A 16,227-nucleotide genomic window follows, 5' to 3' on the forward strand; every position below is an offset into this window, starting at 1 on the left:
TTGAGGTTAGCAGGGGAGTTTGTGAAGGTTTCCAGATTTCTCCCTCTACCTTTTGATGTCTCAGATTGTATATCTGTTCGTATCCCCAAATTCTTGTTTTTCCAATATGTCTTTGTAACTATATTTATGGTAGGTCTTCGGAAAAAAGTAATGCTTCAACAGATTTCAGCATGATTTCAGATTGTGTTTAGATAAAAGTAACATTGCTCTCATAGAATGTAGTTCCTTGAGCACTACAGATATCAACCCAATGTTATTTGTGAGAATTGCTCCATTGTTAAACATTTTGTTGGTGACCCACTCTTTGATGGTATGTACAGTCGTGGCCAAAAGTTTTGAGAATGACCCAAATATGAATTTTCACAAAGTCTGCTGCCTCAGTTTGTATGATGGCAATTTGCATATACTCCAGAATGTTGTGAAGAGTGATCAGATGAATTGCAATTAATTGCAAAGTCCCTCTTTGCCATGCAAATGAACTGAATCCCCCAAAAACATTTCCACTGCATTTCAGCCCTGCCACAAAAGGACCAGCTGACATCATGTCAGTGATTCTCTCGTTAACACAGGTGTGAGTGTTGACGAGGGCAAGGCTGGAGATCACTGTCATGCTGATTGAGTTTGAATAAAAGACTGGAAGCTTCAAAAGGAGGGTGGTGCTTGGAGTCATTGTTCTTCCTCTCAGCCATGGTTACCTGCAAGGAAACAAGTACCGTCAACTTTTTGCACAAAAAGGGTTTCACAGGCAAGGATATTGCTGCCAGTAAGATTGCACCAAAATCAACCATTTATCGGATCATCAAAAACTTCAAGGAGAGCGGTTCAATTGTTGTGAAGAAGGCTTCAGGGTGCCCAAGAAAGTCCAGCAAGCGCCAGGACCGTCTCCTAAAGTTGATTCAGCTGCGGGATCGGAGCACCACCAGTACAGAGCTTGCCCAGGAATGGCAGCAGGCAGGTTTGAGTGCATTTGCATGCACAGTGAGGCGAAGACTTTTGGATGATGGCCTGGTGTCAAGAAGGGCAGCAAAGACGACACTTCTGTCCAGGAAAAACATCAGGGACAGACTGATATTCTGCAAAAGGTACAGGGATTGGACTGCTGAGGATTGTTTGGGGCATCCAGAAAAAAGCTTGTCTGGAGAAGACAAGGTGAGCGCCACCATCAGTCCTGTGTCATGCCAACAGTAAAGCATTCTGAGACCATTCATGTGTGGGGTTGCTTCTCAGCCAAGGGAGTGGGCTCACTCACAATTTTGCCTAAGAACACGGCCATGAATGACGAATGGTACCAACACATCCTCCCGAGAGCAGCTACACCCAACCATCCAGGTACAGTTTGTTAACGAACAATGCCTTTTGCAGCATGATGAAGCACCTTGCCATAAGGCAAAAGTGCTAACTAAGTGGCTCGGGGAACAAAACATCGATATTTTGGGTCCATGGCCAGGAAACTCCCCAGACCTTAAACCCATTGAGAATGTGTGGTCAATCCTCAAGAGGAAGGTGGACAAACAAAAACCCACAAATTCTGACAAACCGCAAGCATTGATTATGCAAGAATGGGCTGCCATCAGTCAGGATGTGGCCCAGAAGTGAATTGACAGCATGCCTGGGCGGATTGCAGAGGTCTTGAAAAAGAAGGGTCAACACTGCAAATATTGACTCTTTGCATCAACTTCATGTAATTGTCAATAAAAGCCTTTGACACTAATTATACTTCAGTATTCCATAGTAACATCTGACAAAAATATCTAAAGACACTGAGGCAGCAGACTTTGTGAAAATGTATATTTGTGTCATTCTCAGAAACTTTGGCCACGACTGTACAGTTAAAAATGGGTCTTGATTGGTGGGATCTGATCTTACAAAACCAGGATGAAAATAACAATTCCTGTCTTCCTGTTGCACAACAATGACTGGGGATGTTTTATTGCTGATGTGGACAACATCTCCACCAGTACAAGTTAATCTTAGATGAATTTAATGTAAAAGAGAGTCATAAAAAGCTGTGTACTTCAAATTGGACCCTATGTCATTTGGGTTTAGAAAACTTCATCCAAAAGACACTCTGGTTTACACTGGGCTTAGAGGGAAGAGGGGTGATAGTTAAGATTGAGTATGAATCAATTTTGTTCATCATACTAATTTATACCCAATCAAAAAAAAAAGAGTATTGACCAAAGGGAGAGGGTGCTTGAAGATGGACCTCTTAGGTCTAAATGTTCTGTCTCTCTTACTGCTCTCTCAAGGAATTCAGCTTACTCAAGGTATGTATGATTTGAAAAAAGGATGTGTCTATTACTGTTTGTTTTAATTTACTTTAACAAATTGTTATAGTAAACGTATTGCCTTTATGGCACAGAGATAATGCATTATTTTTGTTTTTTTGAATCGATTGAATCATTGTCTTTCTACATGATTTGAAAAGTGTCCTCTTAGTTGAAGACGGCCATGAATATGCTTTCCAGAAGGCTATGTGCAGCCAAATGCCCAAACCCCCAAACATAAAAAATGATGTGTTTTTACCACAGGCCTAACCAAGCTCAGTAGGTGTGCTGACCTTATTCTATTATACCACAGGTTCCTTCAGTAAAGAATGTCATAAGATATAATGTGCAATCGTGTAGACATGTTAAGGTTAGAATTTTAGGGGGGATCCAAATATGTTTTGAAACATGTCTTGGTTGTTATTTTCATAGACAAACACTATGAATCATTAGATTGGCTAAAAACAGCACACATTTATATGAATGTAAAATATGTCTGCTTCAGAGCTCGACAGGTTAAAGTCCGTTTTTTGAAACGGAGTAGCTGATCGATTATCAATATGTATGAATATGTATTTCCTTTGAAAAGTATTACATGGTGACACGATTTGGCCATCTAAAACCAGCTATATGATCAAGGACTCATCTTTCATGAGTTTCAAGGTTCATAGGATGTGTCCTGACTGCATTTATGGGCAATAATTAACTCTATTTTTAAAGGTCCGCCACATGCGATAGGGTTCAAATGCCGTACAAAGTAGACGAAACAGTAGCTGTAGTTGTCATAAACACTGTTACTTATTGTTTAGGGAAACAGTAAAACATTTTTTATTTGTTTTATAGCAAATTCTACCAGATGAAGAGATTCAAATATGTGTTATTAATAGTTAGTCCATCTCAATGTCAGTTTTGTTCAAATGCACCGAAGACTGTAATTTTTTTCCCTTCCCTTCCCTTCACATCATGTCATTTTGTCTATCGAAAAGTACAACATTTCATTCGTATTTAGACATGAAATGATAAAGGTTCTCTAGTTCTGTAGACGATCCGGGAGTGTACAATTTGATATTCTAATGGTTTAGATAAGTGATGGGGTGTGGGGGTCACAAAATATCTGAACTCATCATGAGGGGCCGCAGTGGCTCCCGGGTCTGCGTACCCACTTCCATAACCACATGTGCAGTCAGAGATGGCCCTAGCCTTTTGGGGGCCCTAAGCTATTTATTTTTTAACAAGTCAACCATACCGCGGTTACCACAATAAACTGTGCTACTGACCGCTGCACTCTCTTTTTTGAAGGCCAATGTGACAATGGTAAGTTTCAGTGTGCCAACGGTCAGTGCATTGACTTAGACTGGAGGTGCGATGGAACCAAGGACTGCACAGATGACTCTGACGAGCTCAACTGTCGTGAGTATCACCGGTACCATGATCTTGGAATTCCTTATACTGTACATGGCTTCAGGTTTGCTCTTATACATGCTGAACGCTAACTGTACCAGATAAAATTCAATTCAAATTTGATTGAGTGTTTTTGAAAACGCCAGGCACTGGGTTATAGGTTTTGATTGAATAGTTCCCTATGCATAACTTGTCCTGTGCCTTATTCATGAAGCGTCACAGAGTAAGAGTCATGATCTAGGATCAGGTCTTCCCTGTCCATATAATCTTTGTATCAGGGCACAAGGCGAGACCCAGATGCAGACACAGGAGGCAGATGTTTAGGGTCCAAGATGTTTATTAACAATGCAAAAGGGGTAGGCAAGAGAAAGGTCGTGGACAGGCAAAAGGTCAAAACCAGTTCAGAGTTCCAGAGGTACAGAATAGCAGGCAGGCTCGAGGGCAGGCAGGCAGGAATGGATCCAGAAAACAGGCAAAGGTCAAAACCGGGAGGACTAGTAGGAGTTACCACATATGCTGAGCACTTGTTGGCTGCTTTTCCTTCACTCTGTGATAGAGAAGCAAGAGCACAGGAAAAACCACGCTGGTTGACTTGAACATACAAGACGAACTGGCACAGAGAGACAGGAAAGACAGGGATAAATACACCAGGGAAAATAAGCGACACCTGGAAGGGGTGGAGACAATCACAAGGACAGGTGAAACAGATCAGGGTGTGACACTTTCCATTGTAATCTAAAAGGAAAAACTGATCCTACATCATATTCTGAGACACTTTGTGAATATGGGCCCTTGTGTATTTCTGTGTGGCAGCACCTCCATCCTGTAGCTCCCAGCAGTTCAAGTGTGTGACGGGAGGCGAGTGTATCTCCCTCCAGTTTGTCTGCGATGGGGAGGAGGACTGCACTGACGGCTCAGACGAACAGAGAACCTGCAGTACGTACAAGTTCACAAGGCTTCACTTTGGGTTACATAGGGTGCCAGTTTCCTCTGGATATCACTCACTTAAGAGCAACATTTTACTCTGAGATGCTTTAAACATACAGGCACTGACCTCACACAGTTTGGTCTTATCTCAACCTGGTCTCAGAGAATTTCGTATTATTCTGTAGATAAATCTGAGACACTCCATTAAGTATGATATGTTACGAAACAGCAAAACATGTTATATGTTATGAATTTGAAAACCGTACAATATGTTACGAATTTGCAAAATGTATGGGGTGTTACACTTGCATCACAATTTCATATCAAGTGTCAGGAGTAATGTATCTTACAATTTGACTTTACTTAAAAATAACAAGGCAGCAGAGTTTCTGCATCTCAACAGCTCAAATATTCTCAAATGTAGTAATGTCTTATTCCTGGGGATTAAGACAAAGCTGTTGCCTATCTCTCTCAATGTTAATAATCCAGAGGTAAAATGTGTTTGTATTGGATATTCGGTTTTCGGTTTTCTCTTATCAATAGCTATTGAACCAACCATGCCATGACTTTGAAAATGGTAAATTCTGAATCAGGGGTGGATGGAGAAAAATACACTGTAAAAAAATAAATAAATGTTGCTTTCAACCTTCAATAGCTCTTGACCAAAGCATGCCATGACTATGCAAAAAAAAAAAATATATATATATATTTATATATATATGTGTATATATATACTGACTGAGTTCATTAGAGTTACCAGCCTCAGAAATTGCCACCCAAATAAATGCTTCACAGAGTTCAAGTAATAAACACATCTCAACATCAACTGTTCAGAGGAGACTGTGAATCAGGCCTTCATGGTCAAATTGCTGCATTGGAAACCACTACTAAAATACACCAATAAGATGAAGAGACTTTTGCTTGGGCCAAGAAACACGAGCAATGGACATGAGACCGGTGGAAATCTGTCCTTTGGTCTGATGAGTCCAAATGTTAGATTTTTGGTTTCAACCGCTGTGTCTTTGTGAGATGCAGAGTAGGTGAATGGATGATCTCTGGATGTGTGGTTCCCACCATGAAGCATAGAGGAGGAGTTCTGCTATGTGGCGGTGCTTTTCTGGTGACACTGTCTGTGATTTATTTAGAATTCAAGGCACACTTAATCAGCATGGCTAACACAGCAGTGATACGCCATCTCATCTGGTTTGCACTTAGTGGGGCTATCATTTGTTTTTCAACAGACCCAATGACCCAACACAACTTCAGGCTGTGTAAGAACTATTTGACCAAGAAGGAGAGTGATGGAGTGCTGCATCAGTGCTGCATGACCTTTCCTCCACAATCACCCAACCTCAACCCAATTGAGATGGTTTGGGATGAGTTGGACCACAGAGTGAAGGAAAAGCAGCCAACAAGTGCTCAGCATATGTGGTAACTCCTTCAAGACTGTTGGAAAAGCATTCCAGGTGAAGCTGGTTGAGAGAGTGCCAAGAGTGTGCAAAGCTGTCATCAAGACAAAGGGTGGCTACTTTGAAGAATCTAAAATATAGAATATATTTTGATTTGTTTAACACTTTTTGGTTACTACATGATTCCATATGTGTTATTTCATAGTGTTGATAACTTATTCTTACTTATTCTACAATATAGAAAAATAGTCAACAAATTTGAATGAGTAGGTGTGTCCAAAATGTTGACTGGTACTGTATATGATATATAAACTGATATATGATATGATATAAAAACTAAATTTGAATTAGAAAAAAAGCAGTGGATTTTTGCCCATCCTCCCATGATTCTGAATATATTATTTTCATAGTCATGTCACAATTTGTGTAAGAGCTATTGAAGATTGAAAGCAAAAAAAGGAACAAAAAAAGATAATACATTCTCCTCTGATTCTGAACATGTCATTTTCATAGTCATGTCATGCTTTGTTTAAGACGATTGAAGATTGAAAACCCGAAATTGTATTATTTACAAAAATTCATGAAAAGAGTGTGGATTTTTCTCCATCCACCCCTGATTCATATGTGAAGGTGAATTCCCTCCTGATCCATTTGACATTACATTGACATACCTTATGATTGCTGTGCTCGTGTTCTCCTACGTTTTCAGGAGAGCAGACTTGTGGACCACACCAGTTCACGTGCCAGGAGGGCCAGTGTATTCCCAAAGTGTACCGATGTGACCGTGTGAAGGATTGCTTGGACAACTCAGACGAGAACAACTGCAGTAAGAATTTTAAATCCCATGTTCTTCAATAAGATAGGTCTGTAGTTTACGGCTCTAAAAACTTGTCTGGTTCATTTGCAGTAGATCATTTCTGCTGAAAGCAGAGGTTGTGGACATTTGTCTACTTTGACAATAACACATTTTCTCATGATTGAGTGTTATAGATGCTTGTGATGTACTGTATGATCGATGTAGGACTTATGAGTGTACTGTATGTTCATTGTGAATGACACTGCAATTTGTGGGATTTGCAAATGTGCAAATTCAGACTGTTCTATTGTATATGGGACTACTATTACAACCTTTCGTATTAAAAATAAAAGAAGCATTCCAGTTTTGTTCCTGCTAGATATGCTTTAGTCACCAAAGGGTTTGATTTTTAATTAGGGCTTGTTATGTTGTTAACTCAGATTGCATCTCCTATTACAGGCCACTGTTCATCTTAATGTGGCAACACAGGAGTAGACTTTATTCTCTCTTCCTTTTTTAACAAGAAAGTTGTTCAAGTCCATCATAGTTCAACTATATAATCCTCAGTCACATTTAAGTCATTGCTTTTGTCACAATTTTGTCCCCACAACCATTTTGAGGTCTTGTGAGAAAATGCTTCAACATGACAATCTACCTTTTAGCATGAGTGTGTGTGTGTGTGTGTGTGTGTCAAGGGTCGGGGTCATCTCAAGTTGAAGTCAGCTAATTCAAGGAGTGATTGAAATACAAAAATATTCAAACCTTTGAAGTAAATTGCTTCTCCTTTTCAGTTTATTGAGAATGAATTTAACATAACTGGCCTTTTCTCACTTATGGAATTATAATTTCAGTTTACTTCCTGAATTGACTGATTTCAGTTCAAATTGACCCCAACCCTTGTGTGTGGGTGTTATTCTCCAGACTACCCCAGCTGCACTGAGAAAACCTGTGCCAATGGAGCTTGCTACAATAACTCGCAGCACTGCAACGGGCTGCAGAACTGTCGGGACGGCTCAGACGAATCCAACTGCAGTAAGTCGAATGGGTCAGGGGAATCGAACTCGACAGCGTCAATTGATCTTCAGTGGATCAAGAGAGTCTGGAAAAATTCAACTGAAGATAACCGTCTGTTTGAGGGAGTAGTCTTGACCCCAAACACCAAAGACACCTAGCAGGATGATAAAATATATGGCCCAATTAAGAAATGATGGTTTGACATAATCAAATAGTCATGCATTTATCCCATTTTTAATGACAATGACAAAGACACAAAATATATACTAAATATATGTCAGGCATATGGGTTGACATAAAGATTCATGAATTTATTTCATTTTCCTATATGTCTGCTCTTTCGCTGAGTATATTACATTGTGTCTCTTAGCGACACAGCAATGTCCTCTGCACCAGTTCCAGTGCACCAATGGCCACTGTATCCCTATGTCCTTCATCTGTGACCACTGGGACGACTGCGGGGACAACAGCGATGAGCAAGGCTGTGGTAAGAAGCACACCACCCGCAGTACACAGGATATTCTTACCTCACAACGTAAACACGGTGAAGTCCTAAAACATTGGTGTAAATATGTGTTAATCTGAGATTGCTATTTCAAACCTTTGTACCTCTCGCTAAATCAATTCAACAATATCAACCATACAGAATCTAATGGAGGTTTCATCGTGCATATTGTTATGAGCCCACATGAATAAAAATAATATGGTATACTATGGTATAAATACTATAGTATTCACTGTTGTGTCATTTGTGAACATTACTGTAGTATTCACTATAGTGTTTTTGCGGACATTACTGTAGTATTTACTACAGTGTTATTTTTGCAGATAATACTGTAGTATTTACAAAATGCTATAGTAAACACTGCACATGATCGAGGGATACTACAGTGTGAAGTATAATATTCTTCAGTTTACTACAGTTTGTAGTATACTGTAGTATTCTATAGTAAACTGTAATATTTTTTCATGTTGGGGACAGCAATTCAGATTTGATGGCTAGTCATGGCTTTGTTGAATGAAAGACACACACACACACACACACACACACACACACACACACACACACACACACACACACACACACACACACACACACACACACACACACACACACACACATTGTATTGTAATGTATTGCATCATCTTCTTCCCCTTAGAGTACCAGAGCTGTAGTGGAACTCAGTTCACCTGCAGCAGTGGCCGCTGCATCCCTCAGAACTGGGTGTGTGATGAGTTCAACGACTGTGGGGACTACAGCGACGAGAACGGATGTGGTGAGAAATTCACTAGGAAATCTTGGACAGTTTATTATGTCACTGACTATGAAGATTGAGACATTGTTTATTTGGAAATCTAAACGGTAATATGTAATAAGTGGAACATAATAGAGGAACAAATAACATTGTAGCTATATGTGTAGTATAGTAAATATTCTAAGTAGTGGTCATACTAAATGAATTGAATGGAAATGTTTTTTTAAGCATACTGTTTCATCAGCCCTAAAACATTGACGAATAAATGAATAAATGATGAATGCATGAATTACATTTTATTTTCATGTCATGTTGCCAGTCGGCAACCCATTCATTACGGGATTAATTGGCACATAAACAAACGTTACAATAATTCACTGTGATAATTCACTGTTATAATTCAGTGCACGCTGCATAAAGAGTGAAAAATAAATCAATACATAATAGTAAATCAGGTTATAATTATATTGACATTTTAGTCAAAGCTGAGTGAAATGTATAATTATTGGATAAAAATAACTGTGTCATTGAGGCCTACACAGCAAAAGGTGGCAAGTGAAATGTGTTGTCTTTTCTCTTTCAGATAGTAACTCCCGAGACTGTTACTCTGGTGAGTGGCCTTGTCCAGGCTCCTCCGTGTGTGTGCCAGTGGGCAAGGTGTGTGACGGCAAACCAGACTGCCCCAGAGGAACAGATGAGACCAACACCACCGCACAGCAAACCTGCAGTGAGTCTCTTCTTCTATCTGACACGTTTTACTACAGGGCACACCTTTGTACTGGGTTTTAGGAGGTTAACAATTTGGTCAGCGGGACCTTTCTGTGTATTTGAAAATACTCAAATACACAGAAAAAGTATTTTCACCCCCCCAGATACATAAAATACACATGTATTTAAACCCAGGTCTGACACAAGCACACGCACATGGACACGCGCACACACTTAATTAAAAGGACAGTAGCGTACACAGTCAGCTCAATGCTGTGTGATGTTAAATTGGGCAGAAAAGCCAAGGTCCTGTGGTCATGCAACAAGACTGTGCTCTTGAATGTTTTAATGTTCCTCCAAGCTCACATGTTACGACCGCTGTCGTCACATTTATGGCTTTAACTCTCACCTTCCCTTATCCCTTCATCAGCATGTGCGTGCACACTCTTTGTTAAATATTTACATTTGCACTTTTACTTACTACTTTGCACAACTACATAAAAATGTCCTCTTTAGTAATTGTACTGGTGTTATAGTGGTGTTATAGGCAGCCAGTAGAAGTTGGATTGTGGACAATCAGAGACAGTTTCCCACAACAGAGATTAAGCTTAATCGTTTTTTAGAATCTCCATTCAACATTGTTTCTTAGTTCAGGACTAGGCTTGATCTGTGTCCAGGAAACGGCCCCTCAACGGCTGCTACCCAAATGGTACCCTACTCCCTATTTACTGTGCTACTGTCACAAAGTAGTGACTATAGGGAATAGGCTGCCATTAGGGACGCACAATCTAAAAAAGTGTTAAAGTGTTTGAAAACTAAAAGTGCTAGTACAGCATTGGGGGTGTAGTAGATCATATTTCCTGTTGCGGTCCGGGCCCATTTCCACCACTAGTTGTATCTCCCGTCTCTTTCCCCTCTCCCAGGCCTGGACCGGTGCTCAGCACTGAGCTGTGAGTACCGGTGTCACCTCACCCCACAGGGCGGAGCCTGCTACTGCCCAGATGGCTTCACCGTGGCCAATGACAGCCGCTCCTGTGCGGGTGAGTCTGAGTGTGAACGGTTTGATTGGTGGAAGTAGTAAGGACAGAAACAGCTGAAGGAAGTGAGGAAGGAAACAGGGCCACTAGCAGTGATGTGACAAACGCTATGAATTAATCCACATACAGATTACTAAATAGAAACAGATGTAGACCAGAGAAATGATCAAAAATGACCATTCTTTAACATAGACACACAGAGGTCTATTCTATTCTACTCAATTCTATTATGTTAGTGTAGGTACAGGTAACTTCCAAAATAAAATAAACACCGACATAAAGTGTCTTAATAGGGTGTTGGGCAACCACAAGCTGCCAGAACAGCTTCAATGCACCTTGTCATAGATTCCACAAATGTCCTGAACCCTATTTTGTAATTTTGTATTCATTTAACGATCCCCATTAGCTGCTGCTCCTCTCACAAATACAAGGTGTGATGAAGTCATTCTCTCCTCCACTTTGAGCCAGGAGAGATTGACATGCATAATATTAAAATTAACTCTCTGTGTACATCCAAGGGCCAGCTGTGCGCCCCTGTTCTAAGCCAATTGCAATTTTCCCGAATCCCTATTTGTGGCACCTGAACACGCGACTGAACAGTAGTCCAGGTGCGACAAAACTATGTTCTGTAGGACCTGCTTTGTTGATGGTGCAGTTTTAAGAAGGTAGAGCAACACTTTATGATGGACAGACTTCTCCCCATCTTAGCTAGGAGGGATGCGGCACCGTTTTTCCACAAGAAATTCCATAATTTGCCGTTTTAATTGATGGTGGTGGAAAACGCTGTCCCAGGCGCCGCTCCAGAATCTCCCATAAGTGTTCAGTTGGGTGGAGATCTGGTGGCACACACACACACACACACACACACACACACCCTTCAGACTCCCTATGCTCCTTTGAAAACCTCCTTTCAAAGTCAATGAGATCTCTTCTTCTAGCCACGGTAGCCAAAATAATGGGCAACTAAGCATTTGTTATGCATGGCCCTACGTCGTGTGGAAGCACCTGCTATCCTATAAACATTGTATCCCTCATTTGCTCAAGTGTTTATTTTATTTTGGCAGTTACCTGCAGGTTTAGGCTTACATGACAACACTGTGGTTGTGTTACCCAGACTATGACGACTGTGACATCTGGGGGATCTGTGACCAGCTGTGTGAAGACCGCCCCGGGACCCACCGCTGCAGCTGTGCAGATGGATACTTCCTGGAACAGGGCAACCGCTGCAGGGCCAACATCTCAGGTACAGGATGTGACACCACTAGCGTCACTCGTGAACACGTGGGAGCACTACTGTATTTTTGTTCAGGTTCAAGTTAATTTAATTTATATCTTAATTGTGTGATGAATCAAATAAACGTAAAACAAACAAACATTCACGAAACGTACATTTAGGGAACTGTCGTCTTTTGTGATAAGTTGTGGTGTGGTGTGGTGTGGCTAATGTGCTAGCACGAGTGAGCATTGTGTGAAAGTGATGTGCTTAATTGTGGGAGTTCCATTGAAGGTCATTATTACAAATGGGTCATTGTGAAAAGGCCTTCCTTGTGTGCATAATTGTGCTTAAGTAAAGTTACAGTAAGTGTACCAGTTATCATTCCAAAATATAAAATGACTGTCCTATATCGGGTTATCTCCGTTGTGATCAAGTTCAAGGACCTGGATGTAAGCCCTGTACTCTTTTCAATTATCTTCTCAGAAAACATGTTAACTTGAACTCAGGTCTCTGCCTAATCCATAGATAATAACCTAACATGGTGTCAGAAGTAGGATCAGAATGAACCCTTTACAGCAGGGGTGGGAAATTCCAGTCCTCGAGGGCCTGATTGGTGTCACAGTTTTTCCCCAGCCCCAGCTAACACACCTGACTCCAATAATCACCTAATCATGATCTTCCGTTTAGAATGCAATTTGATTAAATCAGCTGTGTTTGCTAGGGATGGAGAGAAAGTGTGACACCAATCAGGCCCGCGAGGACTGGAGTTGCCCACCCATGCTTTACAGGATAACAACCTTTGCTTTATATCTACCCTGTAGTTGGCTTGCCGCAGCTCATCTTCACCAATGGTGGTGACGTGATGATGGCAGACATTCATGGGCGCTTTATCAGAACCCTGGTCCCTTCACAGGGCAGAGGTAGTTCGGTGGGTGTGGGGTACCACTGGCACAGTCAGAGGGTCTTCTGGACAGACACTAACACTCAGAAGGTGGGTCGTATTTACTGCTTGTGGGTGACATTTTCCTCACTCTAAAACAGCACTGCGCGGTGAACTAATGCAATGATCTAAATAAGGGGAGCTCCGATGTCTCAGAGCGATTGCATTGGTTTGGCGCATGTAGTGCTCTGTTTACTACATTTCTGGTTAAACTCTGGACAAGAGTATGGGTGAAAGATCTCCTTTATAGTAAAAGCATGGCATGAATCTATCATCATATTTGCAGGTCTTTTGTAAAAATGTCATGCAATTCTACATAATTTTACATATTAGCAGAATACTTTTTTAATACCAAACAAATTACCCCAATTAAAGGCTAAGAATGGACAGAGATATAGGACTATTTGTTCATATTGTCATATTTCTCCAATGCCAAATCAGTGTGTCTTGTTTGCAATGAAATTGTCCCTGTTTGCAAATAATCAAATCTGAGACATCATTAGGAATCTGAGCACGGTACTTTCAAAAGTTAGGCCTACCGTTCCACCCCAGACCTCAGGCCGAGTGACACATAAACATTTAAGCTTTAACTGCTGGCTACTCTTCTTCCGTGGCTTAATCCAACGAGAAAAGGTCACAAGTGTTTCCCTGAAAGCTGTCTGGGTTTAAACATATTCTATTGTACAGGAAGTGAATAGCTTATTCAATTGATGGTAACAGAATTTGATTACTTCCCTAGTAAATTTGAGGTCTCCTCGGCTATATTGTATATATATTGTAGCTCAGCCTCTGAATGTCAAATCAACGAAACAATGACATCCCCATATGCATCTGAGCCACGTTTTCCCTGGTATTTTACAGCATAAAGCAGCACGGACCAAAGTGCTGTAGATCACTTTAGGTAATCGGATCTGTTTTATTTTCTTCATAATCTTCATCTAACAATAGGTAGGTCAGTGTCATACCCTCTCATACCACCTCAATTAGAGTCCTGGTTTTAACTTAACAGTCCTTCACTGACACGGAGGTAAGCTATTTAAAGAGTGCATGGTGGGTGGAGGAATTGCCAGACACATCTATGGATATTGCAGCATATAGCCTCATTTCGTCTATCAAACAGGTAGGCTCCAACACAATAGGCTTCAACACTAAGCCCTCTTGTTGGTCAAGTCTAATTAAAATGGTTGAAATGAATTATGCCTACTTGATTTTGGCTACTTTCAGCACCATGAGCTGTCCATTTCCGATTGATTGTGCAGCAGTTGCTGCTTCTAGTTTCAGCACCACAACGTAAGTTATGGGCAAGAAACATCTTGTTTTTATTCAAATGAATTATAGTAGTAGCAAGCTATCAAAGTTTACCTCCGGTCCTCCTTCTCATCTTCGGGTCCTCATTCTCAAATTGAAAAGCAGGTAGGCTATAGGCTAGACCGCCCGCAAGCTATAGATCCCAACATTTTTTCAGAAGAATTCTTCGACTCTCCTCCTGAACTGCCACTGTAGGCTTACACAGCACAGCATTGGTTAGGCAGCACAAACAAAAGTTTTGATCAGCAATAGCAGAGCAGGCCATGGGCTCAGGTTTGGAATATCCATTGCAGTGTGTAATGCAGCCTAGTTTTATTTACACCATCCCAGCAGCGCAAAAGACTCAGGAAGGAAATTAATTTTCTTAGAAATATAACTTTGCTCTGTACTTCTCTGAGCATGCACTTCCTAGCCTATAGCCTAAAGGCTATGGATAATTTGAGACCACACTAAATAGCCTATAGGCACACTTGATATTGTGCGCTCAGCAGAGAATCAGAAATGAGGGGCGATATATAGCCTAATAAGCCACTAATTCTAAAACACTGCAGATTGAAAAAGCTCAACTAAACCCTCTCCTTGAATGAAATTGAAAAAGCATCCCCCATTTTCCTCCCTAAGTCTAAATGTTAAGAATAAGATTGACATATTTGCTATATGTAATAAACTCACAAACTAAAAACGCACGTCAAACCAGCTTTGTTTGTGTTTGCTGAATCAGACTTGTCTTTAAATTACCGTTGCAACACAATATTAATACAACAAATACATTTTTTAACACATCTGTCATGCAATCATTTCCAGTATGGTGTTGTCCCTTGAAACTGCACTCTGGTTAATGGTGCAATCTGGGATGTAATGCAGCTGTTTTTGAACAATTGCAATGAATGATATACCGATTTATTCTTCAAGGATCCCAGATTGTATCTTCAATTAGTGTCACTCTCTCCCTATAGGTGTACTCTGCCAACTTTGATGGAGGTGACATCCAAGAAGTGCTGAACGAGGCCGTTCACAGTGCCCAGAACATCGCTGTGGACTGGATCAACTTCAAGCTCTACGTCCTAGAGGCCAGGGTGGAGCGCATCGACATGTGTGACTTTGACGGAGGCAACCGGGTCACCCTTGTGGCCGAGAACCTTTTGTCTCCCCACGGGCTGGCTCTGGACCCCACCGTGGGGTAAGAACTTAGAACTTTGAACGTCTCACCACCAAAGAAATGAAACATGGAACCCATCCCCTTTACATTAATATAACCCATTGACAAACATACCCAATGGAAAAACAAGGACAAGGAGATTGAAAGAGAAATTTGATTGTCAACCTTTTCAACTCCCCTTACATGTATGTAAAAACCAACACTGCTTTTGAGCACAGTTATGCTATCTTGGTACTAATCCAGCTTACATCATGAATTCAGTTACTCTCTCACACTGTACTGCCCATAGTATTATTAATAACCGCTAACTAGCACTGGCTAACGCAAGCTAATCAACTCAATGCTAACCCTCAAAATCTAACTTGGCTCCTGCTTTTTGAAGGTACATGTTCTTCACGGACAGTGGCAGCGTCAGTGAGGACATGAAGCTGGAGAGGGCTTACATGGATGGTAGTAACCGTGTGGAGCTGGTGAAGACCAGGCTGGGGATGCCGACTGGCGTCACCCTGGATATTGTCACCCAAAGGGTCTATTGGTCCGATAGCCACTTTAACATGGTGGAAACGGTCACCTACAGTGGTCTGGAGAGGTATGCATGCAAGTCCTCAGGTCTCAGGCAAGGTCCTACTAGTTAGAGAGGTGGATCTGCAACTGGAGGGTTGCTGGTCCAAATCCCAAGTCAGACAGGAAAAATGATAGGTATCCTAGATGGCAGATCCTGCCTGTATGTCCTTAACCCCAAAAACAGCTCACACATTTGAATGAGCCCAAATTGACAATGAATAATAA

General features: G+C 41.1%; 1 protein-coding gene across 1 annotated transcript in view; it reads left to right on the forward strand.

The window, feature by feature from the left end:
* The first annotated feature begins 2,031 nt into the window (after positions 1-2,031).
* lrp2b (low density lipoprotein receptor-related protein 2b) overlaps positions 2,032-16,227 on the forward strand; it is a 102,763-nt gene continuing 88,567 nt past the window's right edge. The window contains exons 1-13 of the mRNA XM_031799877.1: positions 2,032-2,267; positions 3,567-3,677; positions 4,482-4,604; positions 6,714-6,830; positions 7,722-7,832; positions 8,185-8,301; positions 8,975-9,091; positions 9,654-9,797; positions 10,702-10,818; positions 11,930-12,058; positions 12,853-13,022; positions 15,236-15,459; positions 15,821-16,027. Of these exons, the coding sequence (XP_031655737.1) occupies positions 2,201-2,267; positions 3,567-3,677; positions 4,482-4,604; positions 6,714-6,830; positions 7,722-7,832; positions 8,185-8,301; positions 8,975-9,091; positions 9,654-9,797; positions 10,702-10,818; positions 11,930-12,058; positions 12,853-13,022; positions 15,236-15,459; positions 15,821-16,027 (1,754 nt within the window). The 5' untranslated portion in view covers positions 2,032-2,200. The remainder of the gene's footprint in view (positions 2,268-3,566; positions 3,678-4,481; positions 4,605-6,713; positions 6,831-7,721; positions 7,833-8,184; positions 8,302-8,974; positions 9,092-9,653; positions 9,798-10,701; positions 10,819-11,929; positions 12,059-12,852; positions 13,023-15,235; positions 15,460-15,820; positions 16,028-16,227) is intronic.

The sequence above is a fragment of the Oncorhynchus kisutch genome, linkage group LG20 (assembly GCF_002021735.2).
Source record: "Oncorhynchus kisutch isolate 150728-3 linkage group LG20, Okis_V2, whole genome shotgun sequence".
Classification (NCBI taxonomy): domain Eukaryota; kingdom Metazoa; phylum Chordata; class Actinopteri; order Salmoniformes; family Salmonidae; genus Oncorhynchus; species Oncorhynchus kisutch.